We start from the raw sequence: 27,383 nt of genomic DNA on the forward strand, positions 1-27,383 counted from the left end.
TAAGATAGTCATGGATAGAAGAGGGAAGGTTTAGCTAGGTAGCAAATAATTCAGTTCATTCAAAAACTATGAGAATAGTGCTTTTCAAAGCTGCAATCAAGTGGTCCTAACAATCCTTTTTGTATGTAATGCTTTTTCAGTTTTATACAGCCACTTGCATAGATAAAATGCCTTTTTCAAGCCCAAGCCCAAGCCCATGCCCATGTAGTCAAACCTAGGGCCCCTTAGAAAAATAAGAAAGAACAAGGGTAAATCATAGGTCGGATCCGTATTGGTAATGGTATCGGTTTCAGTTGACCTGGTCTGATACGATTATCGGTCTGAAATTTATAAGAAAATGACCAATATGCCCGATATCATAAACTATGAATATCACGGATGATATCTGACGCTTGATACTGTTAGGTCATTTACTCTTTTGGTCGGAGTTTTGAAGAGGGACGTTCCACGTTTATTGTTCTAAATTACCACCGTTGGATTCTAACGGCTTTAAAGTAAAACACTGGATGATTCTGCACCACAACAGAATTAGGCTGCCCGTATTTTTAACAAGTTGTTTGTTTTTTTAAACCATAAAACCCAGGGTTAAAATTTTAACCCTAATTAGCTAATTACCATTAAAAAAATAAAAAAAATTCTCTCATTCTCCGCAGTTAAAATCTGAGTCTCATCTCATTTAGTACCTTCAATTGCTACCTCGTCCTCGTCGTTCTCGTCGTCTCTCTCTTTCTCTCTGTGGCAATATATGCTTTGCTTGGCCTCTTGTGTTTGCATGTTTGTTGTTCATATTTTGGGGTCTTGGTGGTCTCCCTTCGTCAGCCATGGCCACCAAGAAGTTGTATGAATACTTCTCTAAAGCTTTGATTGATGAGGTACAAAGATGGGGTGCCATGAAACAGACTGGTGTTGCCTTGAGATACATGACCGAATTTGGTTCCAAACCCACTGAGAAAAACTTGCGCATTTCTGCTCAGTTCCTTCATAAAGAGCTGTCTATAAGAATTGCAAGGAGAGCCATTGAGCTTGAGACCTTGCCTTATGGTTTATCTGATAAACCTGCTGTTTTGAAGGTATTCCACTCTTTGATTTGCTTTCATTACTTTCTTATCAGACTCAATTGTGTTTTGTGGATTTTTATTGTTGGGCTATTGCCGCAGTTGATTTGTAGATTTATTTTTTTTTGGGGTGGGGGTGGAGTTTTCTGCATGAATTATCTGTTTCTAATGTAGCTAGCTATTCTTTAGATGGTTATTGGGTTTCTCATTATTTATGGACATTTTCTTGTTTGTCTTTGAGTATTCATTAGAATAACAAGAGGAATTCAAAGTAAGTCGAGTTTTAAGGGAAGGGAGGCTAAATGCGAAAAACAAAGACAACATCCTTTTCCTCAAGGTTTCTAGCCTTTATGTATGGTAGTGGTTATGTGGTTCATCTTCTTATGTATGTTGGGACATGAGACTTTTTGTCCAACTAAGGCTAGCCGTGGATTCTGCTTTTAACTGAAGGCTTTCAATGGATGTTGCATGAGATTATTGGCTTCTGTAAGGACTTCCTTTTGTCGTTTTTTGCTATAAAAAAATCTGCTGAACCTGTTCTGTAGGTTGTTGGCAGAGTTGTGGAATGAATTTAGTGCAGACACACATGCTGGTTTTCGTGTTTTTATCTGGATTACTTGACATTTGTTACAATTGGTGCAGCATTTTTGCTGATTCCTTGGATGGATAAGTGCCCTTGGTGTTTAATCCCAAAGGTCTATGTGATTTTAGTTCCCAATTTCTGTTTTCCATAGGTTGTTGAGAGATGATTATCTGAGTTGGCACATGGGAAATTAGTCTACTACAAGTCTAGAAATTCTAAATCTTGTCATAGATTATGAGGGTTTTTCAGTATTTTCGTATTTAAGTTTTATTGGGTCCTGTTCTGCATAGTGCAGGTAGAGGTATAAATGTCTATCCATTAGATCTTTCTGAACTTCTCTGCAGAGATGAAATTTGACACTTTGTGTAATTGTTTTGGTGTTTCCCCAACGGGTTACAATTGGGTTCAGCATTTGTGTAGATTCTTAGGATAGATTTGGTTCCTCCAGTGTTTCATACTGGCTCTGCACATGATTTTAGATTTCATCTTTCTAATAGCTTTAGTACAGGTCTGTTGGCTTTATTCATACCATGTGTTGTTGGGAGATGATCCAATGAGGTGGTGCGTGGAAGGTCTAGTGCAGTTTAGACCCTTTTTTTTGCAGTAGATTCAATGATTTGGCATAGGGTCTGTTAAAACTAAAGGTTTGACATCATTTCATCTAAGTTTTTTCAATATCTCTATTATAGGTTCGAGATTGGTACTTGGATTCTTTCCGTGATCTTCGAAGCTTTCCGGAGATCAAAGGTACAAGTGATGAGTTGGATTTTACGCAGATGATTCAAATGATCAAAGTGCGGCACAACAATGTGGTCCCTATGATGGCTTTGGGCGTTCAACAACTGAAGAAAGACTTGAATCCAAAGGTCGTGCCAGAAGATCCAGATGAGATTCATCAGTTTCTTGATCGTTTTTACATGTCAAGAATTGGGATCCGCATGCTCATTGGTTAGCTTTTTCTTTGTTATTCTTATTTACCATATTTAGTTTCCCATTTATCCAAGCATTTGCCTCTCTTGTCTTCTAAATATTGAGATGTTCTCAAAAATTCTGTGACATATTTATATGGACTTTACTGACCAAACATTGGTTTTTGGGTGAAACTCAGGGCAGCATGTGGCATTACATGATCCCAATCCACAACCTAATCGTGTAGGTTACATACATACTAAAATGTCTCCTGTGGAGGTAGCACGAAGTGCCAGTGAGGATGCCCGTGCTATTTGTTTGCGACAGTATGGGAGTGCACCTGATATTAACATCTATGGTGATCCCAACTTTACGTTCAGGTATGTTCCTTTTTTGCAATTTGGTTGAAGTTTAGTAATTTTTTCCCCCAGGAACGTAGCACTCCTTTCCTGGTCTTGTCTTGTCACTCTATCTCTTGTTTGTGGTTCCTTTTCACATAATTTTATTTAATTATTATTTGGTAAATTCTACCAAAATTTACAAATTTAATCTTTCATTGTTGCATAGGGTTTTTGTAGCACAGCGAAAACTATCAAAAGCATTGGAGCTTGCTACATGATCTACTAATGAAAGTTAAAAATACCACCAACAGAAGCTGATGATTCTGCCAGTACAAGCTCTCGACTTTCTGACGTATAATAAGTTAAAAATACCAGTTTCAGAAAACATCTTTTAAATTTGTAGCTGATATTGACTTGGATTAGGAGTAGGTCACCCAATCCACCAACAGAAGCTGATGATTCTGCCAGTACATTAGATAATCCATTTTTTATCCTCTTTGGAAACTCCCTGATGATCATTGATTCCATGAACTAGGTTCCCAAGTATTTGGAATTGCATAAAAAGTCCTTGGATGGATCTGGGCAAACCGCATTCTTGTTTTGGTTCTTGGTCTTGTGCATTGATGATAGAAATGTTTAATCCATCCAAGTAGACTTAATGAATTTCAGTATTTTTTGAGGATGTAACAGAAACCTTATCCTTCAATTTTGTAGTATATTTATATTTTTTGCTTCTGTAATAGGTACGTTCCAACACACTTGCATCTTATGGTTTTTGAGTTGGTTAAGAATTCCTTACGTGCTGTCCAAGAGCAGTTTATGGATTCAGATAAAGTTGCACCTCCCATTCGAATAATAGTTGCTGATGGAATTGAGGATGTTACAATAAAGGTATCATTCATTCCTTCTGATACGTGGAAACTATTTTTCTGATATGCGTATTTGAGTAGGGAAAAGGCTTGGTGCATTTAGTTGTATTTCGTTGAGTATTGGATAATTTATTCGAGGCTTTCTGTTCAGGTCAAACATTGAAAACATTTCTGAAACTAGTATTGTATTACACCTCGATTAAAGTGGTCAGTTCTATGGAGAAGTTAAACTTTGCAAACTAGTAGCTTTTAATTACTAATTTTATGGGAAATGCCATACAGTAGACAATTATTTTTGTCAATTTTGCAAGGATTTCTTGTCTGACTTTCAGTCAGCTAAGTCCATAATTTTAGATGAAGAACAAGAATTATCTGGCCTTAAGGGATTAAATAAATTTCTAGAAAATATTTTCAATATATTTCAAGAAAACACATGCAATTTCAGTGTGAAATTCTTTATGCCTGTTAAGTTTTAAGAAGGTGCTCATGTGTTGTGTTGTTTATGATTGGTTTAATGAGGGATTAGAATACACAATTGTTGCAGGCATCTGTAGAGCTTTTGTTTTTGGTGCCCATGCATCCCTCTAGCAGTAGATCTATCCCACTTCTGCCGCTCCCATTTAAAGGGTGTACCCAGTGCACGAGGCTCCCTCCACTGCGGGTTCCGGGGAGGGTCATAATGTATGCAGCCTTACCCCTGCTTTCATAGAGGGGCTGTTTCCAGATTCGAACCCGTGACCATTTGGTCACAATGTAGCAACCTTTACCATTGCACCAAGGCCCGCCCTCTTCTGCCTCTCCCATTTGCATATACAAATTCTTTTTGAGTTTATATCTCTTTATATATTATATGCTTATGATACAAGAATCATGCAGCCAACACCTGCTGGTTGGGATAAGTTTTAATTGAGTTGAGTGAGTTATATCTCTGTATAAATTAAAAAAATAAAAATATTGTCGGCTCTAGGAATACCTTTAAAATTATTAATTTTTATGCGAAATAAATTGATTCCCTTCATATTGCAGATCTCAGATGAAGGAGGTGGAATAGCAAGAAGTGGCCTTCCCAAGATATTTACATATCTTTATAGTACAGCAACAAACCCATTGGATGAGCAGTCGGATCTTGTATCAACTGATGGTGTGACAATGGCTGGATATGGATATGGCCTTCCAATAAGTCGCCTCTATGCTCGATACTTTGGAGGCGACCTGCAAATTATTTCAATGGAAGGATACGGTGAATCAAATGTCTTCCTTATCTCTCTTTTTTTTTCTCATAAAATTAAAACATATGTAGCTTATTCAGTGAAAATATTAGCAGTTTACATTTCTTTCTTTCTCTTATACTCCCTTTTCCTTTCAGCAGAAGGTCTTCACTATGTTTGACAAAGTGAAATTTTGTTAACAAAATTTCCCCCCTCCTCTTCTGTTAAAGCCAGAAACACTTGTATTTACCTACAATATATCTTGATTTGAAATGCTTTCTCTAGAGTGATTTAACCTTTTGATTTAATTATTCCACTCGAGTTCAGATTCTCAAAATGTGCTTAATTTATTTTACTTGAAGAGTTATTTTGTGTCAAATATTGATATGAAGTGTTGGGCATTCTACAAACATAGAAATAACTGAAAGAGGAAAGAACACTAAAATTTAAAAAGAAGGTGCTCAATCATTTTATTCTTCTATTGTGGTAACAATATGATCATAGAAGTCTAAAAGTCATGTAATTTTAAGCTCTCAATTGGATATTTCTGAACTTCTTGATCTTCACTGTTTTACTGTTTAAATCTTCAAATTCATTAACAATTGTAGCTGTTGATATTGAAGGTAAATCTTCTGAATCTTCTTTCACTTTGTATACTGCTTGCACTAGGTTCTGTAATTTGCAGTTGAAGATGGAATGTGTGAAGTGTAGCTTCTCATAACTTTTGGTGTAATGAAGTGGATGCTTGCTGTCGTTCTTTCATGTTTCAACCATTGGTTTGTGTTTGTAAAGCACCAATATTTGTTTTTTAGTTTAAGCCTATTTTAATTTTTTTTCCTACATTCATCCAAAAAAAAAAAATTTCTTTTTTCCTACAAATCTAGGGATCTAGATGGTACTGCAATTTGATCTCTGGTGATGGAAAAGATTCATTAACAGTTCTACTGGAAAGATGAAATGATATTGTCTTTTATTGCTTTATGATATGCTAGTGACTTAAAACAGGGACTTGAAGCAAACACTCCCCCCCTCTCTTTCCTTCAACTCAAAAAAAAAAAAATTCTGAAACAGGGATTTTGTAACCATTAGAGATGCATGAGTCTGACCAAAACCTATATATTTAAGCTTGCTTGACCTATTTTAATGGAAGTAGATAGCCTGTTATTGCTTAAAACTTTGCAGAGGCTCTCTTTCACTTGATAGTTTTTGCAGAGATATTCCAAAAGATAGCAATATAAGAATTGACTTCAAGTTTTCACTTTATATGATGTTTGAGTTTTATAGACTTTGGCTCTATAAAAAATGTCTCTAAATGGTCACTCACAGAATGGAGGATTAGGGTCATATCTTTAGTTGTTTTCCCTGTTTACAATGTACACCCCCACACAGTGGAGTACTAGGTCATCTTTTAGTTTTCCCTGTTGACAATGTACCAAATTTTTGCAAGTGTTGGGGAGAATGGGACAAGTTTCTAAATGTGACTTTAATGGTCAACTCTTTCTTGATTCTAAGGTCTAGTTGATGTTTAATATGGTATGTCTTATTTATCTGGTAGGATAATGCTGGCTAATATTTTGGTATTCTGGCCTGTTTATTTTTAAAAACTATTTTCACTAAAATATTGGTTTTTATTTTGGTTAACTATTTTGAATTAATCTATGCCATAAATGTCTAAAAATGCCTATTTTACATATGTTATGGCAAAATGTTTGCAAAACAAGGCACTGAGTTAGAGTCTCAAATATGCTCTTTGCTATAGCGTTTTCAGTGCTGTATGTTGCTGACAGCGACAACTGTGGTTGAGATTCTGGCACATTGCTAAAAAGAAAAATATTTGAAGGAAAGAGTACCTGAAGGGTGTCATTTATTTTCGATTGACTGAATTTTTCACAATTATTTTGTTTTATCGTAACATCTTTTTGTTCCCTACGTGCAGATAATATTACAATTGTTTTTATAAAAATGCCAAAGTGGGGTGGGAGAAGGTCTCCTTTATCATCATTGAATATCTGATGTTCCATTAATGGAAGAATTATTTCCTTTGGCATATTTAAATAGTACCAAAAAACTGATATTAGAGCTAAGTTTGACTGTAAAATTGATATTTTGATCTTAAATGTGCCACGCAGAACTGAAAACTGAAAATAATTGAAATTTTTTATATTTATACCTTGAAATTGCCTGTGTTGGAAGAGTGCCACTAAGTCAGGTTGCATTTTCAAATGGCTTGTGTTTTAGGACCTAGTTAGTCAACTTGGTCTAATCAAGATATTGTTCACTTATTGAATGGTAGATTATAACTCGGGCATCTGAGGAAATAACATGTGCATTATATGTTATGTCCCAGTGGCACCACCATGCATTTGTTTTAAACAACATGCTCAACATGTCTAAATCTGCATGCTGCTTAACTCTTCTTTGAATGGAACTTTCTAGACTGATGTGCCCTCGTGCCACATGCAACTTAGAATGGTGCAAATGGGCAGTTCTTGCCACTTGAAAAAAGAAGAAAGGGAATAAACTTTTCAACTGATTTCTGTCTCTAGTCGCTACCCCTCTCGTTTGCTTCTTTTTATTTTAGTCTGTTCTAGAGCAATTCACAGGATTATTTCTTGAAGGGATTGATTGTTGATGCCAATACAAATCCACATGGATCGGCCTCTCCTGGAAACTGTTGACTGCAAGAGAACCCAACATATTCTGTACCAATACATCTCTGACATTAGTTCTTACATTAGTGCGCAGAAATAAGGGTACCACCCTGTCAACCACCATCCCTCCCGTCTCCCCCACCCCCCTCTTTCTACTGTCTTTTTTAATTTTTGGGCATTTATTAGTTAGACATTAGAGTTGACTCATCAGTTGTGCACTCTCTGGAACTGCTAGAGCTGCAAAAGAAGGATTTATTGCCAATTCTACAAATAATAATGCGTATGTTGAAGATGTTCTTGGCTATCACCTTTTCTGCAGGTCAATTGCCAGGGCTATCTCAAAAATATCAAGGGAAACCTAGCTTCTTGATTTTTTTATTTTTTTATTTTTTTTGGGGTGGGGGTGTGGGAGGGGTGGGAGTAGGGGTCCGGTGGAGCAATTCTAGTAGTGTGAGTGTTGGTTGGTGTTTTGGGTACACATGCCCTACAGTCATTGTGTCATGGTGACTGTCAGGCTCATAATTGAATTCTGTTCATGGTCATTACTTCTTCATTGTTGCTATTGTAGGATGACTGCTATGTTTCATTAAGAAGGGACCCCAGAAAACTCATCAATTATAATAATCCTTAACACAAGTTGTCCATGCTACCAAAGTTCATGACATACTAGTTGGCCATGATTATTTTATTTACTCTTTACCCCTAAATACATCCTAATATCAAGATCTGTAATGTTTTTTCTACAGGGACTGATGCCTACCTTCATTTGAGTCGTCTGGGAGATACACAAGAACCCCTGCCATAATCCTAGGCCCTGCTTGAACTTCAGAGCTCCTATTCAAGAAATATGAAATGGGAAGGGGCCTGCTCTATCATTGATGTAAGCTGGGCTTACCTTTCAGATTATTTTATCCTATATTATGGGGAGTCGCAGCATTCTTGTACATTCTTTCTCTCCATTCCTATTTTATCAGGTACGTCATAATGCTCGATTTAGGCATCTGCGTGCCTGGGATTTCACCAACTTATAAAATGCTTTGGTATGCATCCTTCTGCTTATATTACGAAGATCACCTCTTGTGTCAAATGAATTTCAATGTGAAAGATTGGGCAATGGTGGATGTTATGGCTCACCCACAAGATTGGCGATAATTGTGAAATGATTCAAAAGTGTGACTGCTCCAGTTGAGACATAAACAATGGGATTTCATGCTGTGCAAACTTGAATTGTATAGAAAAAATAGTACTGGGAATAGCTCAAGTATGTAAAAAGAATGTGTTTAAGCAAAAATCTGTCTCTTATTTATAAAAATTGTTGCTGTTTGGAGGAAGGTGGAAATTTGGGTTCTAGGAGTGAACCAGTACATAGAGTGGTGAATGACCAAAATTCTAGAATTGTTCCTTCTTTCCTCTTCTTGGTTCCTCCCTATGGGTCTCAAGATCAATTTGGAATCTGCTAACCAGAGGTCAATGGAGACACAACTTTGTTTTGTTGGAAGCATTGTCCAGGTTGCAAGTAACTAAAGATCAAATTTAGGGTAGTTTTATTGTCATAAGGATGTTTGAGTTACTCTGCAATATAAGTCATCTCCTTTGAATACTTAAAAACCTCAACAGCATTATTTATTTAGGGGAAAAAGGGGAAAAAGAAACCCAGACGCCCATTCCTTTACACACCCTCTCACATTCTCTCCACATTGAATGCCTCCAATTTGAAGATTCTGTCACCCACGATATCTTAAAAGGGTGTACCCAGTGCACAAGGTTCCCGTGGGATTTGGGAGGGTCATAATGTACGCAACCTTACCCTCACTTTGTAGAGAGGCTGTTTCTAGAGACTTGAACCCGTGACCACTTGACCACAATGGAGCAACCTTACCGTTAGCTCCAAGACCCCTGATGTCTATTGGTGGGAAATTGCACTTGGTGTCATGGGGAACCTCTCTTCATTTATTTATGTCATATTCAATGTCATGGCAGTGAAGAGGAGGATCCATATTATAATCTCCTTTCTTTTAAGGTAAGTGTTATAGGTTTAAACTTAAGGTTTGGTAAAGTGCAAAGGTTTATACTGCATGGTTTGGTTGTTCTAGTTGTTTTGATGGAAAAATTCTCTGAATAGCTGGTGATCATTACTGCCATCATCTGGACTGATATTCCCAGGTTGACACTGAAAAGGGGGTGAATAAGGTTCACAAAATTCTTTTTAAATTTATTCTCAACATAGATCGAAACTTACTCCTTGGTATTCCCAACAATGATGGCGTTGTATCAATCAATATGTTACATTGTTGCTTGGTGTACTTGAGCTAGGTACGCAACAAATGATAACATTCTTTAATGGAATCCTTTTTGCCACTGCTTGTGCACGCGATATAATGAATCACTTGGTGATATTGTGTGATGTCGTCACATGGAGTCCAATGCGCTCAACGAATAAAATCGCGCGTGATAAATTCTTGACGAAAATACTAAATGCACCCTTGCACACCATCATAGAGGCCTCAGATTTGGAATCTAATGATCTGAGCCGTGACAACTTGAAATGGTGTATCCAGGAACACCCGAAACTCCATCCTCCCATCCAACCAGAAGCTAGGAAACGGAATTTATCTAATAAAAATCTTATTTTACCGAAATTTTGAGTGATTCCAAAGAGAGGAGAGAGAACAAGAACTTCCTCTCTATGGTTGGCAAGGAAATTATCCTTAAGACTGTAACCACTTTTCATGCCCTTGTATGCTATGTCTCTGTCTTTGTTTCTTGCAAAGCATTTGTGAGGATTCAATCGGCAAATGAGACAGATTTGGTGGAAAGGAAATTCTAGCAAAGGGGTTTCTAGATTAAATGGGATCATTTGTGTCAAAGTTAAGAAATAGGGGGTGCAAGTTTGGCCCTGACAGCCCGAGCCCGCCTTGGTCCGTCCTGAGCCCGAACAGGGCTTGGGTTGAGATACCTTGGCCCTAAGGGTAGGTCAGGGTTGGGAATTTTTGACCCTGAGCCAGGGCTGGACCGGGTCAAGGTTGAGGCCTCAAGATGAGCCCGGCCCAGCCCAGCCCGATCCTGTCTTCTTCTTCATGTTCTTTCCTCTTCTTATTCTTCTTTCTTTCTTCTCTTCTCCTCCCCCCCCCCCCACCCCATGGTCAGGGCTAATCAGGGTCAGCCCGACCTGACCCTGAGGGCGGGTCAGGGTTGGATTTTTCTAGTCTTGAGTCAGGGTCGAGCCGGGCTTGGGCCCAGCTAAGGATTCTTAGGGTTGGGTTGGGGTTTTAAAATACTCGGCCCAACCCGACTCTGTTGCAGCCCTAATAAGAAATCTGGGGGTTTGGGTTTTAGAGATTTAATTAGTTTTAATCTATTACTTTTGGCAAGGCAATGTTAAAGGATTATCCACAATGGTGACGCTCTTTGGGTCACGGTTTTGAAGGGGATTTTTTTTCCTAACTCCTCTTACCTTGATGCAGCACTCTTCACGAGAAATGTATTCGTCGAGTTGTGGTTCCAACGCAATTGGTTTCGCGCCGCTTCGATGTCGCACGATGAAGTTACAAAGGTTTTTGTGTCGTAATGGAGAGAAAGTTAAATAAGCTTGGATGAGTTTTGGAGTCACTTTGGAACATTTTTCATGCAGATGTGAGTGGTTCTAGTAGCTTACCTCTCTCTTGCACAGGGCCCTTCACTTACTGCTTGGACCCTTTGCCAAACATTGTATAAAGACCTAATACATTGTCAATTTGTGTCTGACAAGTTCAGATGCCTCTGTAACCCAACCAAATGATCAAATTGCCTTTGTCATTGTGTAGTTGACTGTATGACTATTTTAGCTCTTCCAACTCACTAGAATCCACTACCACATCATCAATATGACCATTCAAGTTGCCAACAATGACAACATAGCTTTAGAATACTCCACTTGACCAACCTAATTGCCAAAGTTTGGTTTACATGTTGAAGGGAGATATGGATAACGGGACTTGGGATGTTTTCACTGTTTTTTACTAGATATTAAAATTTTTATAAACCAGTTTGAATATGTAACTATTGAGAAACAGGATCGTTCTTATTATTAGGGTTACTACTCTTTTAAATTGCATGTTTAATTTTGGAGGCTGAAGCATTCCTCCTTTTAAGGTAAAATATGTAGCTTCATTTGTATCTTTAATTTATATTTTCTACTACCAAATTTTTTTTTTTATTTTCTTTAAAAAATAAAGGCATTGCTATTGACCAAAAGGACCAGAGAGGGGGAGAGAGAGAGAGAGAGAGGATTTGAATCCCCAATCTTTTTGAATGAAGAAAAAATACCGGTTTTCAAACACGGAACTATTTTTCACCATTAAGCCACATGGGTTAGATTGGGATCATAAGGATATTTACATCAAATGCATGGGGAAGAAATAAAAAAAAGGCCGTACCCAGTGCACAAGGCTCCGTCTGGGGAAGATCAATAGCATTAGGGTTTTTGGTAAAAACTTGTATACTTTATTATTGAATATTATCAAAATTCTAGTATGATCTTACCAAAATTGCTAAAGATTGTATTTTTCATCATTAGTCAAAAAGGCGTATCAAACGCATGAGGCTCCCACCATAGCGGGGTTTGTATATGGTTATAATGTACAGAGATTTATCCCGATCTGCCTCGCAATCTTAACTCGAACCTATGACCACTAAGTCGCAATGGAGCAATTTTATCGCGTCGAATCTCACTCTCTTTTCCATCATTTATCAATAGGATGGAAACAAGTCTTACTCGATCTGTACAAGGATTAAATACTTATAATTGGTTAGAAATTCCAGAAGTCTTTGGTTTTGGATTTGCCTTATTTTTTTATATATATTCAAAAGTCTTGTAAATTTATCTACAAAAAGTAGGTTTCATTGATCTTCTAAAATTTTAGTAACCAAAAGGAAAAAATGTGTACATAATCATGCAAATCCAAAAAAAAAAAAGTTTTGAGAATCATGCATAATCGGAATCAGAGTATTTTGAGTCGAAGTTGTTATAGTAATCTTCTCTTAAAAATAATTTTTCCTTCTCCAAAAAAAGAAGTTATTATAGTAATGTCGTTTTGTTTTTTGTTTTTATTTTGTTTTTATTTTTTGGTTAACAGGGCGCTTATATTAATAAAATAGAAAGTTACATATTACATTCTAGAGTACACCTTTCCCTTGGCATCATTCTGAATCATCTCAGAGAGAGCCAAAGGCAGGCCATCCAAAGTAAAATGGAAAACCTGTGCCGTATAAGTGAATCCAGCCAGATAATCCGCACAGCTATTAATCTCCCTTACATGGTGAATGAAGGTGCAACTGCGGAAAGTATCCTGCAGGTCATGGATCGCCTCAACTAACCACAAAACTCGCCAAGGCACCCTGTAAGTACCAACAATCATTTGAATTGCAACTTGCGAATCAGATCTAATTTGCACTTGAGCCAAATTAAGGGACCTTGCCCGTAGTAACCCACTTCGAATCGCCTCAAAGCTCCAAACAAATAACACTCGTCTCTTGTAGCCCTCCTGCTAGAGCAAAAACCGGCTGCCCCAGATGATTCCTCCCAATGGCCCCCAAACCACCAGATGCATCCTTCACAGAGCCATCACAATTGATGGCAACCCACCCCACAGGTGGAGTTGGCCAGGTGTGTTGCGTAGCCAATGGCAAAGTAAACACCACCGGAATTCCCCATCTCGCAAAAAAGTCCCTGTGTCGGCTAGTGTCCTCCATCTTCATCTTCAAAACCAGACTTGAAAATCTGCCTCTAACATTGCTTATAATGCGATTCAAAACTGATGTAGCCGAGCTCGGTCGTCGTTGATGTGCCCTTTCATTCCTCTCTTGCCAGATCCGATAAACTGAGGAATTGAAGCTAAACTTCTGAACCGAGTTAAGCAGCGATCTCCCATCGAAGTGGGTAACCAGCCATTGAACTTCATCATTCCAAGAGCCCACCGGTTGTCTATTAAAACCATTCAGAATGAGAACATCCTTCCACACAGCAGAAGAGAAAGCACATTCAAATACAAGATGATCAATTGTTTCCACTGCAGCCCCGAATAGAACACAAGAGAAATCTGTGCCTATCCCCCAACCAGCAAGTATCGATCGAACCAGCACCCTGCCCCGCATAAAAGATGATCAATTGTTTTTATTTTTATTTTGTGATGAGAAATAAACATATATATTAAACAAGAAAAGAAAAGAGGAAAGTCTTCATACACGGCTGTGTAAGCTTACACGACTGTGTATGCTTCTCAAAATATATATATAAATATATTATAGTAATATCGTCAGATACCTTTTATCCCCATTGATGTTAGGGAGGGAGGGATTCACCATTTTGGATGCAATTATTTTTCTTTTTCTTGTCTCCAAGAGGCTATTTTCAAATTCAAACCCGTGACCACTTGGTCATAGTGGAGCAACCTCTACCTTTGCATCAAGGCCCAACCTCATTGAATTAAAAAGACAAAAAAATACACAAAGAGAAAAGGCTACACACACCATTTACATATTGTGAGCTAGCATGCATTGTGTCTTTCACTCTCTTTATTTTTTTTGAGATGATCCTCTTACTCATCCTGTATGATGCCTCGTCCCATACTTCTATCGGTATCGTTCGCTAATTTACAGCACACACCGGCAGTGTGTTTATTCCTTAAAAATAATGACAAAAAAAAAAAAAAAAAAAAAAAAGAAAAAGGGATCCTCCGCGTCAATGGACAGTTTTTTTCTCCTCCTTTATGGCAATACGCGTCATTGAAACATACTTTTCTTCTTTTTTGGAGTGACTAGTCCGTTGTCCCTACTACTTTTCCAAGTTCCTTCCTTCCTTCCTACCTACCTTCTCTGGTTCTTTCCCTACCGCCCTCAGATCCAAGAAAATATAAATAAATAAGGAAATCCCTTCCCAAGTCCATTTCAATGACCAAATGGTCTTCTCTGAAAGGGACCGGACTTGGACTCAACCAAATCTGTCCGTGAAGCGCGTTGGTAGGTCCGACCCGGTTTTGATCAATTAAAGTTCGATACCGGATTGACCACTCATCAATTATTAATATCTCAATTAACCTATTGAACGAATATGAAACCAATTAGGACCGACCAAAACCAACCGGTCCAACCGACTGAACCCATCCGCATTGGTGGATAGATCTGTAAATTCACGAGATCAATCAATCACTCCGGTTCCCCTTCCGCTCCACTGCCATAGAGGCATAGACGAGACGAGACGAGACGAATATATAATCTCTTAGACTGACTAATTTAATAACAGAAAACACAATCACAGAGAGAGAGAGAGAGAGAGGGGAGGGTTTGGGGAGTGGAAGCGGTGATGTGAGAGACTATTACCGCTATCGTGCGCCGGCCTCTGTAGAGAGAGAGAGAGAGTTTCAGTCACAGATTCACTGCATATTATGGGTGGTGGTCGTGGAACGACAATGATGGCCGGAGGAGGAGGAGGAGGAGGAGGTGGGGCAGAGGAGCAGTATGTAAAGGCGAAGACGTCGGTATGGTGGGACATTGAGAACTGTCAAGTTCCAAAAGCCTGCGACCCACACGCGATCGCACAGAACATAAGTTCCGCGTTGAGCAAGATGAACTACTCTGGTCCCGTCTCCATCTCTGCTTATGGAGACACTAACGGTATCCCTGCACCCGTCCAAAAGGCCCTATCCAGCACCGGAATCGCTCTCAATCACGTCCCCGCCGGTATTCTAATTTTTTTTTTTTTTTTTTTTTTTTTTCTTTTTCTGTGTATGTGTGTGGATCCTGACTCTAAAACCCCTAATTTTGTGTTAGATCGCTTGAATCTTCTAATCCTGAGGGGTTTTCTTTTTTGACCTAGATTACGGCTACTTCTTTCGTTATTTTCTTGTTATGTGACGTACCAACCGTAGGTCACTGCTTACACTGTTCGTTGACTGTTTGTTTAATGATAGTTAAACTCCTGGATTTCTGTTTTTGTTTATCGTTTGATGTGTATAGTTATAGATGAAAGTGTGGTGGACTATTTCGTTTGCATTTTTCTTGGTTGATACTAATTCAGGTCTCTGACTTGTTTCTAAACATTCGTAGTGATTCGATTCTTCCCTCCGCCAATTGAATCCATCATTATTTAAGCATCTTTCTAGCTTCATCATTTGTTTCCCTATGTTTTACTCTTTCTGCACCCTTTCCAAATTGACTACTGTAGTGGTTCCCCTTCTAAACCCCCACATTACTCCATAATCCCCACCCCCACAAAAATAAAAAATAAAAAACTTTGAATGACCAAAATTTTCTGCTCCTCTCCTGCAGAATCTCATACTGTTTAAAAAAAAAAATGGATCTGACTCTTAAAATTAGTTGAATGATAGGCAAATCTTGGGGGTTGTTATTCCACAGAACTGGTTGTTTAGAGTATGTTTCTGCCCAGAAATGGGCCTTTGTTGCATATCAATATGTGTTCCAAGAGCAGGCAGTGGTGGAACAGCAAGAATGTGTTCCAGGCACATTCCTAAACCGTCTCCCAAGATTTATCTTCTCTTCGTTGATGATTGATTTTGAACTATATAGAGGGCTCCTATAGTTATTCCAACCATTTGATAGATGAGGACTTTGTGGTGGCAACAGTCACATTGGGATGCCAACTAAGCTGCCACATGTAAAGTATCCACCCACTTATAGCTCTAAATCTATGAATTCAATCACCATTCCATTGTCATTTCCATTTCTGTTAATACATGCTTTGTTCCTCTTTATTCTCCTTGCTTGGGTCTCCCTGTATACAATTGAGATATTTCTACCTCTCTTATGTCCATAGTTATCAAGGCGGGAAGGCGACCATGGCGTTTTAGAGGGTCGAAGTTCAAGGCGACACAGCCATGGCGTCAAGGCGTCCAAGGCGACCAAGGAGCCTGGACGCCCGACGCCTTGATAACTATGCTTATGTCCTATCAAATGATCATATACACATCTATCTTTATTATGTTCTTGTCGCTTCCATTCTTGTGTTATCTGTTTCTAATCATCATCATATCTCAAGCTCTTTTTATCACTTATAGATTATAATCATTATGATTTTGTGGATTTTTCTATTTCATAATTTTCCCCTTGTTTCAAGTACATTCTTCTACTTTATGATTTTATGTATTTCTAATATTTTTACATGGTGTATGCCTTATCCTCTTGCCATGATTTCTAGAGGTCAGTGTGATAAACAACATTTGATGCCTGGTTGCTCAGCATCAAAGTGCAGTGTACCTAAGGATTGTTGTTGAACACAACAGGGTCTCTTGTTTCCTTTAATGAGCCAATCTTACCAAATTGTAAAATAGAAATATTTGTTTAAAGCTTTTAATAACTGGAATGCTAATTTGGACAGGAGTTAAAGATGCCAGTGATAAGAAGATTCTTGTAGATATGCTGTTTTGGGCAGTGGATAATCCTGCTCCAGCAAATTATCTGCTGATTTCTGGTGATCGTGACTTTTCCAATGCACTCCATCAGTTGCGTATGAGAAGATATAATATTCTTTTAGCACAACCGCAAAATGCATCTGCCCCGCTTCTTGCTGCAGCAAAGAGTGTCTGGCTTTGGACAAGTCTTCTGGCTGGAGGACCACCGCTTCCAAATGGTGAATCATTTGAGCCTTCTAGTAGTAATGGTTTAACCAACTCTGACATCTTACAAAGACCAACAGCTGACCTTGGACAGATAAACCACTTTGTCGATTCTATTTCTGAAAGCTCTACATTTGGAAGTCAAAAATTCTCCACCAACGAAAGGATTGGTGATAATAAATATAAAGGGAAACCAATTCAGAAAAATCCAAGCCTACCCAACATATCAAGAGCCTCAAGTGTGCCAGTTGGGATTCCAGGGGGTCAAACCAATGGAAACGGTACCCAACCTGGGTATTTACAAGCAAAGCAGTTCAAGGAAGCACCTCACGAATTCTTTGGTGCTCACAGGCATAAAGCCCCCATAAACTTCTCAAACAACAATTATCAGCATCAGTTTCCACCGACATTAAGGCCAGCGAACATCCCTATGCAACATTCTTTTACACCGGGTAATCTGTTTCCGAATTCTCAGAACTATCAATCTTCTCAAGTCCCTCTAAGGCCTGATGGGCCCTCCTTTACCTCTGGTCAGCCTACAAACGTCCTTGATATCAGCAGTAAACTGAATATTTCCGAACAATCTACCAGCGTTCACAATCCTAGTAGTTTTCAACAACGAAATGTTGGGGAGCTCAAACCAAATTCTATTATGGAGTCTTACCCTCCAAGTTTAAATGTTCCACAAAATGGACATATGTTGCACAACACCCCACCTTTTTACCATGACCAATTGAACAATAGGTACCCTTCTCGGGGACCGGAGTTTCCTCCCCCGTCTTCCTCTCCAATGGGTGGTAACCCTGTACCCACTAATGGTGTTTGGGGAACCCCAGGATGCCCAAAGCCTTCTGAATATGTCCAAGGCCTTATAGGGGTTGTATTACTCGCCTTGAACACCCTAAAAAATGATAAGATGACACCAACTGAAGTGAACATAACCGATTGTATTCGTTATGGAGATCCCAGGCAACGAAATACGGATGTTAGGAAGGCCCTGGACTGTGCCATTGACCAACAAATGGTAGTGAAACAAATTGTAGGTGCATCACAGTATTATGTGGGTAAGAATGAGAAGCTTTGGAAGTGTGTGAACCCTATTGGTGGTAATCCTAAGCATTATCCAAAAATAATATGGGATGGAATCCAAAAATTTCTGAGTTCCTCAGTTGGGCGCTCTGCTATGATGGCTTCAAATTGCAGGTAGAGCTTTTTACAATGCTGACTCATCTTTGACTTCTTAAGACTATATGCTTGATGAAACTTTTTTGCTTTTTTTCCTTTCTACTAACAGGTATGAAGCAGCTATAGTCCTAAGGAAATTGTGTTTGAAAGATCTTGTACTGGGTGATATACTCAAGATATTGAATATGATTACGGACAGTAAGAAGTGGATTGTCCCTCATCAATCGGGATGGCAGCCAATTACTATTACTGTTGCAGAGATTGATGCCGATGTAGGTACCAAACCTAGTGCTTGATTTGAGAAGCGCAGTTATGGTTGAGGGTACCTGGACGTTAGAAGTAAATACTATCACTATGGATAAAAGGAGGGTCTCCTACTGGCAATGATTGTGGATAAGTTTCTGTGTGTTTTGGTTATTACAGAAGGTGGACCAAGCAATCAGGGATGCCATTTTCTTCCTCTATTTTAGTTTTGATTTTCAGTGGAGTTCTTTGCTGGTATCAGGAAAATGAAGTACTTGGAAGTGCTGCATACATTAGAGAAATAACAACCCGTATGAAGCATTGCAGCAGTAGGTAGCTTTATGAGATTATGAGGGTTTCATCAATTGTGAGTTCAATTAAATCTTGTGCCTCGGTTAGTGGTTGCTTGATCACTGTCTTCATTCAGTGGAGTTGGTTTACACCATCACAGAGGAAGCTCTATGCCAGCAATATAAACCTTCAAAGTGAGTTGATTCAGCATGGTCTAGTCTCAACATTTAACCTATCGAAACAGGGTAATCAACCAGGAGTTCAATGCCAGCAATATGAACCCTCAGGCGAGTTCCTGGTGAGATTAGTTCAGTTTGTGTCTACTTTCTCAATGAGAGATTTGACAGTTTGCTTTTGCCAGACTAACAAATGCTCTTGACTAAAGAACAAAGGACCAGTTATGTGATCTATTGCAAAAGTCTCAAAATAAAGTACAAAAAAGAAAGAACAACATTTTAAGTGTGTATGGGAGCCACTAAGCATGCAAGAGAATTTTCTTGAGGAAGTTTATAAAGTATATGATTGGTATCGTCGTAATGATGGTGCTAGTTGGAAGCTGATTTGTTGGCAAGAGAAATATACACCTTTGTCATGGTAATTTTTATGGACTGCAGGTGATTGATTATCCCTTGGAAACTGTTGTGTAGAATCTGTATGGATGCAGTATAGTCACTGAAACCATGAAGCTGTATAGTGGATACTGTTTTAGAGGCTGAAGCATTCCTCCTTTAAGTTTAATCTTGGTATTTGGTGAGTGAATGGTGTTTATTTCGTTCATGGATGTGTTTGTTAAATCATTTGAAAACCATGAAGCTGTGTAGTGGATACTGTTTAGATTCTGAAGCATTCCTTTTACGTTTAATCTTGGTATTTGGTGAGTGATGTTTATTTTATTCATGGATGCTTGTTAAATCTTCTATTTGTAGATCGATGTATCTTCTCTTGGGAAGAAAATACCTGCTCTTTACTAGAAGAGAACACATGATAAACCAACTTGCAAGGGTCTCTTGTATTTTGTTCCTTTCATGCTTATGACATTTGTTGTTACACAGGATATGGTGAACGCTGAGATGTGATGAACTCAATTTAGGCTTATGATTGTGAAAGTATGTTTTTTATTCCTAATGATTGATTGTTCTTGTAGCTTGGTCCAAGTTCCCTTTGGTAACAAAAAAACAGACATTAATAAGAAAAAAAAAATGTAATAATTTTTTTGGGGGGGGGGGGGAGTGGAACTGGGTTGTGTTAGAAATGGGTTTCTGTCTTGTTCTTCCTTAAACTATGTTTATTTGGAAGTTTTTTGTATCTCATCTTTGTATATCTTTGTAATTTTTTTTCCTTTTTTGGAGAGAAACACTAGCTAATACTGGGTTTAATTTCTACTACAAATCCATAGTTGTAATGATATATGTTGATCTCTGTGAGAGTATTGGTTTCATTCTAGTTTTGCTCAGATTTTCTTTTCCTCTACCATTCATTCCTTTTCATTCTAGCTGAACTCCATAGAAGTACACCTCATCACGTCCAAACCCTTTCCATCTTACTGTCTATTAGATCCTTTCAAAAATCCTAAAACCTTGACCTGCAGCTGCCAAGCTCCTAGATTTCTCCAATTCTCTAGTTTCTTCATGGCTATGTTTCCTACTCTATTTGGCCAGGCTTCGTTTCTATTGAAAAATCCCCACTTCAACTTTAATACTTGCCTCTTTCTAGGTCAAATTTTTTACTCAAATAAATTCTCTCAGCAAACTTGGAATTCCTCTTAGCTGTTAGCGGTGGGTGGGACATGTGGGCCTGTGTTCACGTGGAAAATAGTCAGCATTTTGATGTATCTTGCATTGTTTAAGTGGCCGCATTTTTTTTTTTTACAAAAAAAGAAAGAGTTGGGTTGGGGACCATCATGCTTGGCAGCACATGGAAAATTTAGGAGTCCAACGTGGTCTCTTTGATGCTTGATCAAGTAATAAGAGTTAAATGGATACCTTCCCCTTATTGCGAAAAGTATAAAGTGAGGCTTAATAGATGTATTATTATTATTTTTTTTATTTTTGGTTTATTAAGAAAGGGAAGTAGCTTTCTATCCGGGAGTGTGGCCTAAGCCAGCATTCGCATATGTCTATCACTCTCCTCCTCAAAACAAGCCATACTCATGGATAGAGTTCTTTTTCTTATTTTGAAAATATGGGGTTCACATGAATTGATATCTTTTTTAGACCACTCATTTATGGTAGCTTGCAGTTTTCTTCTCATGCTGGTAGTGTAGGAAATCCTCTTCTCTCACTTTATATGGATTAATAGAAAAAGAAGGGAAGTGCCATTTATGCTTTCTGAGAGTTTTCAAGTTTAGTGGCTCTATTATTGCTTGATGTACAAGAAGAGCACCATAGATGGATTCCTACAGAAATCAGTCAGCCTTTTTCCTCGTCTCTTCTGTTTTTTTTCTAACCTTTATTTTGTATGTCAGAATCTTCATTACATGCTCCTGCGGCCTTGCACCTCCTTCATGAGTTTGCCCCTCGGTTCTTTTATCTAGGGGATTTGGATCCTTTACGGCCTGGGGTTGAGTGGCCATCGTGCTGCGCCCAACCAACAGGCTGCTACATGGATTTCATACCAATCTAATGGTTGGTAGACGATTGCATGGTATTTTTAAATTTTAAGCTGTAATTTTGAATTGTGAATTGAACTCGTGTAATCAAGTATGGTTATTGAGATTGTGGCCAGCTAAAGTAAATCAAATAACACTAAAAAAATTATTTCATATACGATGACATTATACTTTTTTAGTTATGGACGTACCACTTGTGGTGTGATAACATTTGACTCTTACAATACAAAGAATACCACCCATAGATGCGATCACAACTACCAAGTGGGGGGGGGGGGTTGGGGGCATGCATTCCAACCGGTAAGCCACTAATCAATTGAAAGCCACTAATCAATTGATCAAACGGTTGTTTGTAGTAATATTTTCGTTTACCATTAAGCTTCATAGCAAGGTATTATTGAACTACAGGAGCTAAATAAATAAATATAATCGACTCCATTTAGTTGGGATAAGGTTATGGTTGTTGTTGTTACCACTATCAAAAGCTACGCTCAAGTACCTCCAGCCGTGGTGGGAACAAGGGTGGACTGGTCATTTCACAGGTGGGTCCAGCTTCTTTTTGTTTTTGTTTTTGTCATTTTGCAGGGTTTGTCCCTCCAGCTACCGCCACGGCTGGAGGAAATCCATTTCCTGCCCAAGTTCGAGCCTTGAGGGCAAATATCAAAAGATTAAGACTTGACTCCAAAACTCATCCGAAACCAGGACCTCACATAAGCAGGACCACCCTTGGACAGTTTCCCTTTTTTTTGGCTGCAAGTATCAACTATCAAGAGCTAACATTGTCTTGCGTGTTTTCTGAGTTAACATGTGAAATGATAGGATTTTATCCTCATTAGGGAAAAAAAAAAACAAGGTGCATTCAGGCACTGAACTTGTAATGGCCATCATTAGATGAGAAACTCAGGAAGAATACGGATATCTATCCCATGTCGATATTATTGTTTCTCTTCATTGGAGTATACGCTATATACTCAACGAAGAGTTTTAATATTCCTATCATGGTTTGAAGCTCACTAGTTGGGCTGCCTCTTACACTACAGCCTGCAGATAATTAATCAACAACCACATGTGACTCGAGAAATACCTAAAAAACGGCAACAAGACAAACAAATCGAAATTGTGATAATCAATCAAGAATGGCTGACAATTGGAAAAGAAAGTTGCGTAGACATTTAATATCAAACCAATATCTAATGGAAGGAATAGCAAGATACAAATCCTTTCTATGAAATCCACAAATGCCAGATATCAGAAAAAGAATGAACAGGACCTATCATATAGAGGGTCATAACATACCTATTACAGAGATTAGTTGCGATTATAAGCTGAGAAATATTAAAACCGGACTAAAATTAGTTTAATCTGGAAGCTTGCTATCAATCTACTGAATCATGTAGCAGAGAAGGTAGATACTCAAAATTGAGGCTTTTCACACTCTGGGGAATCAGGCAATCAGCATTGTATGCCTATCGAAAGATACAAAATATTCAACTATTAATAAATTACACAACAAATTACATCATCAGAATTGCTCCTGGGAAACCTCAAAGCAATGCCCTATCACATCACTATTCAGCTATTGGAAGCATTCTTAATTAACTACATCCATATGTGAGATGAGTAACATAAATCAATTAATCAGTCAAATCATCGTCGAGAAAATCAAGATCATCATCATCATCAGTAGCAGCAAGCATAGATGCAGGGTTAACCCCCACATGTTCAACTACTACATCCACCAATGTCCCCATGTCCAAAGCTCCCTTTATTTCCTCAGCATTTGCATCTTCATTCTCATCCATCTCATTTTCGTCAGCCTCCATTTTCAGTTCATTATAAAGAATCTCCTGTGACCAAAAGATTCAAGGCTGTTAGTCAATCTTGTCATAACTGAAAGCAGAATCCAAAATTATTGCTCAATAGAGAATGACACTTGAAATTATTTTTTTTTTAAAAAAAAGGTATGCAAAAAGAACCTCGTCTTCCTGCAGAGCTTGCGTCTCTGTCTCCACAATCCAGTCATCTAGTAGGCTTTCTAGCATGACATTGTCAAGGGAGATCGCATCATCAGGTTTTCTTCCAAATTGGTGTTCCCTAAGTCGCAAGTTGTAATGAACATAAATAAGGTCATTCAATCTTTTCTGAGCCAGGCAGTTGCGCCTCTTGCTATGGATCTGATCATAAATACTCCATTTATGCTCACACCCAAAAGAAGAGCATGTTTGGCTTAATATGCGAATGGCTATTCGCTGTAGTTCCAAGCAATTTATCCCATGTTGTTGCCACCAAGCAGCTAAGAAGGAAATAATCAACAATAGAAATTTATTATTAGAAGATGTAAAATGCCAAAACGAAAAAGGAATGAAGCAAATGGATGCACACACACACAAACATGCACATCAATATATACATTCACGTACTTGTTTATCAAAGTACCATTTGTAAATCAAGAAATCTATACACAATCGAAAGATTAGATGTATTAAAGGAATTAAAGAACTACTTTTTTGCATTCTAATATAGTCACCTGGATCAAGCTCTGCTCTAGTACTTATGGCCAACTCAGTTCCAAAATCAGCTTTTGCAGAAACAAAATCAGAAATCTGAAACAGCATCCAATATTAACTATTAGACAAGGAAGAAGAAAAGATAGGTCAACTGTTGGTAACTTAAATGGATAAGAGAATCATTAATACCTGCATGGATGCACAAATCCTCCTTCCATTGTCTGGCTCTAGTCGAACGATACATTCATTTAGTCCACGAATTACCTCGGGGAGCTACAGTCAAATAGGAAAGTAAAAAAAACTTATATAGATTGCAAAGAGAAAAAATAAAATATAAAATAATAATATTTGCAAGCAACGACACATAAGTATTCCTCATACCGCTAAAAAATCAGGACAGTAACGATATGATGGATTGAGGAAGTAGGCTGCCACATATAGAGGATGATGAAACAATGAGTTCCAATGGTTATCTATGACAGCCCAGAATGGTCCATATTTGCGTACATCATCACCATGAATAGCTTTCACTGCTAGCTTAGCTCTATACATATCATTATAAATAGAAGGCATTGAAAGGCCTTCATCACTATCCACCTTTTGAAGAACTTGCAAAATTGGCTTGACAGATTTTCTAACATACTGCATCTTCTTCCAAAATGTAGAATTTAATACAATTTTCTCCACTTCCTTTCCCTCATCCAATTGGGCGAAATGAGATGAAAGCCATTTATTTGATTGGAACATCCTCTTAAGACCTATCCTATTGTCCAACAAGCTTTGTAAAGTAATAAAACTGGTAGCAAACCTTGTAACCGCTGAATTGAGAAGATCCCGGCCTTCTGTAAATTCTTTTTTCATAAGATTTAATAACCAAGTTCGGTTGTAAATGAACTTCGTAATTTTTTTCCCTCTGTCCATGCACTCTCCTACCCACTTTATCTTTGCAAAATCTTCAAGCATCTGATCGATACAATAGGCAGCACATGGTGTCCAGAATAAATTCCCCCTCTTCTCCTCCAGCATCTTCCCAGCAGCCTTGTAACTGGCAGTGTTCTCAGTGATTACCTAAATAGAAGTTAATGGAACACAGTTAAGAAGGCTTCTTATTTGAGTAAAGTTGGAAACAACCAAAAATGAATGAAGAGTGGAGTACCTGCACCACATTTTCTTCACCAATCTCTTCCACCACTTTGTCCAACAACTTGAAAAGGTTGGAAGCATCTTCCACTATATCTGTTGCATCAATGGAAGAAACAAAGTACACACCACGTGGACATGAAACCAAAAAATTGATCACCATCCTTCCCTGTGCATCTTTCCAACTATCAGCCATAACAGTACAACCAGTAATTGACCATGATGCTTTAAATTCCACTAAATATTCTTTAATTGTTGTAATCTCATCCTGAAGAAATCGACCAGAAATCAACCGGTTAGAAGGGCCTTTCAGCCCTTCACCATATTGACCAACCAACTCCAGCATCTTATGGAAGTATGGGGAACTTGCTGCATTCAAAGGAATTGCTGCGTGATAAAAGAACTTGCATATTGCAGATATCACTTCCTTACGAGTTTTTTTATCTGACACTGTCTTTGTCTTCACCTGTTTATAGGACAAGGTCTGACTTTTTGGTGATTTTAAAATGACAGAATCCAATCTTGATCTCTTTAGCGGTGGTTCAGAACCACCGACACCATCACCAGGGGACCTTCCCATGAGTCTGTTCCTCATGTCTTTGCCCAAAATATTATCATCAATTACCTGGTTCTCCATACTTACATCGTGTAGAAGATCCTTCTCCTGCTCTTCCTCTTCATCCTCATTATCTGAATGCATGTAGAAAGCTGAAATTTCTTTAGCTTCAGAACGGCGCTGTCTCCTGCCAGTTCGGTGCCATTTCATGTTTTCCTTCATTTTAAGATATACTTCCTCTGGAGCCATTCTACAATATGCAACTTCCCCTGGGATCCTGGCAAGATGTTGTTTAAAACGGTTTATACCTCCACTAACTATTTTTTCACAATAATTGCATTTTACCTTCTTTTTCCTCCCATCTTGAGCAACACCGTGTTCCCATCCCGGGTCAACATATCCTAATGACCGAAGGGGAGCCAAACAAATTACCAAATTATCATCACCCATCGCACGTTTACCTTTCCTTCTATAACCAACAGGCTCTTCCTCCTCCTCCTCATCATCATTAGAGTGAAAATCCAAGAATGCCTGTTCTTCATCTTCAGCTTGCCTTTGTTTCTTGATACACCTACATCCCTGCAAATTTTCCTTCATTTTCAGGCATACTTCTTCTGGAACCTTCCTGCAATATGCAACTTCCCCAGCAATTCTGGCTAAATGTTGTTTTAATCTGTATATTCCACCACTAACAACTTTCTCACAATAATTGCATTTGACTTTCTTCTTTCTCTCATCTTGGGCAATGCCATGCTCCCATCCAGGGTCAATGAGTCCTGTGGAGCGCAGCGGGGCCATCTCTTCAAGCATCCAGCAAGTTGCACACTATCAGCTTTTACACTTCTCTGGTTTATATTGAGAACACAGTCAGTTAGAGGTGCAACAAAATGAAAGGACATACAGAACACTAACTGATTTCAAGCATTCCATGCCTTCATATTATTCTTTGGCGCCAAAAGCAACAGCATAACAGATTATTTTCCCCGCATCAACAAAGTTGCAGAGAAGGAGAATTGAAAGAGACTGTGGTCCTTTGACTTTCACAATTGTCAAGTTGATCGGGAATCCACTGGCAGTTCATATAAAATGTTAAGAAATTATGAAAAGAAAGGAATAGAAAAAATAAAACATGCCCCATATCAAGTTAAGCCAACGTAAGTTGTGTTGGATTTCCACCCCTCTTTTTCCCTTTTTTCCTTCAAAACATTCTCTGTTTCAGCAGCAAATCCCCACTAAAGAAACCATTTTCCACAACCTTTTCCTCATAAATGTTTAATCAAAAACATGCGATTGAAAAGGGGGGGAGGGAAACCCAACTTCCACCAGTACAAGATAGAAATTGCTTTATGACAGAATAAACCCACCACGTAAACCTATCTGAACCAACATCTCTATAGACACTGATTGAAAATGTGCAGTTCTCGAGCACTAGGAACTGATACACAGATCAAATGGAATGGTGAAATGAACAGCAGTAACATTGCACTATAAATAGACAAAAAGACTAGTAATTAAGCAATAACATGTTGACAGAATAAGATTTAGCATAGATGAGGATGCTGGAATGAACAGTAAACATAAGAGCTGGGTATTATGCTTCACCATGGGTCTTTTTATGTAGATGAGACT

At 38.4% G+C, this 27,383-nt stretch overlaps 4 protein-coding genes across 6 annotated transcripts; 2 read left to right on the top strand and 2 right to left on the bottom strand.

Annotated features, from left to right (window-relative positions):
• The first annotated feature begins 755 nt into the window (after positions 1–755).
• On the top strand, positions 756–8,616 carry LOC122671638 (pyruvate dehydrogenase (acetyl-transferring) kinase, mitochondrial-like). Of its 2 annotated transcripts, XM_043868975.1 has the most exons (7): positions 939–1,070; positions 2,031–2,146; positions 2,328–2,586; positions 2,747–2,927; positions 3,632–3,779; positions 4,784–4,997; positions 8,363–8,616. In XM_043868975.1, exons 2-7 carry the CDS (start codon positions 2,108–2,110, stop codon positions 8,419–8,421), a joined length of 900 nt encoding a protein of 299 aa, XP_043724910.1. In that variant the 5' UTR covers positions 939–1,070; positions 2,031–2,107; the 3' UTR covers positions 8,422–8,616. The 2 variants fall into 2 exon arrangements, with proteins under 2 accessions (XP_043724909.1, XP_043724910.1); XM_043868974.1 differs by lacking the exon at positions 2,031–2,146 and having other exon boundaries at positions 756–1,070.
• Positions 8,617–13,097: 4,481 nt separating this feature from the next.
• On the bottom strand, positions 13,098–13,748 carry LOC122672564. Its single transcript, XM_043870025.1, has one exon. It carries the CDS (start codon positions 13,746–13,748, stop codon positions 13,098–13,100), a length of 651 nt encoding a protein of 216 aa, XP_043725960.1.
• Positions 13,749–15,001: 1,253 nt separating this feature from the next.
• LOC122672777 lies at positions 15,002–19,309 on the top strand. Its single transcript, XM_043870266.1, has 3 exons — positions 15,002–15,332; positions 16,987–18,427; positions 18,519–19,309. Exons 1-3 carry the CDS (start codon positions 15,038–15,040, stop codon positions 18,703–18,705), a joined length of 1,923 nt encoding a protein of 640 aa, XP_043726201.1. The 5' UTR covers positions 15,002–15,037; the 3' UTR covers positions 18,706–19,309.
• A 3,728-nt stretch (positions 19,310–23,037) lies between these two features.
• Positions 23,038–26,840, bottom strand: LOC122671472. 2 transcript variants are annotated; one of them, XM_043868702.1, is made up of 7 exons: positions 26,687–26,840; positions 25,215–26,608; positions 24,440–25,126; positions 24,248–24,331; positions 24,079–24,154; positions 23,528–23,844; positions 23,038–23,413 (listed from the first exon to the last, which is right to left on the bottom strand). In XM_043868702.1, exons 2-7 carry the CDS (start codon positions 26,562–26,564, stop codon positions 23,186–23,188), a joined length of 2,742 nt encoding a protein of 913 aa, XP_043724637.1. In that variant the 5' UTR covers positions 26,565–26,608; positions 26,687–26,840; the 3' UTR covers positions 23,038–23,185. The 2 variants fall into 2 exon arrangements, with proteins under 2 accessions (XP_043724637.1, XP_043724638.1); XM_043868703.1 differs by having other exon boundaries at positions 23,038–23,398; positions 26,687–26,836.
• Between the last annotated feature and the right edge of the window lie 543 nt (positions 26,841–27,383).

This window comes from Telopea speciosissima, chromosome 8 (genome assembly GCF_018873765.1).
Source record: "Telopea speciosissima isolate NSW1024214 ecotype Mountain lineage chromosome 8, Tspe_v1, whole genome shotgun sequence".
In the NCBI taxonomy this organism is placed as follows: domain Eukaryota; kingdom Viridiplantae; phylum Streptophyta; class Magnoliopsida; order Proteales; family Proteaceae; genus Telopea; species Telopea speciosissima.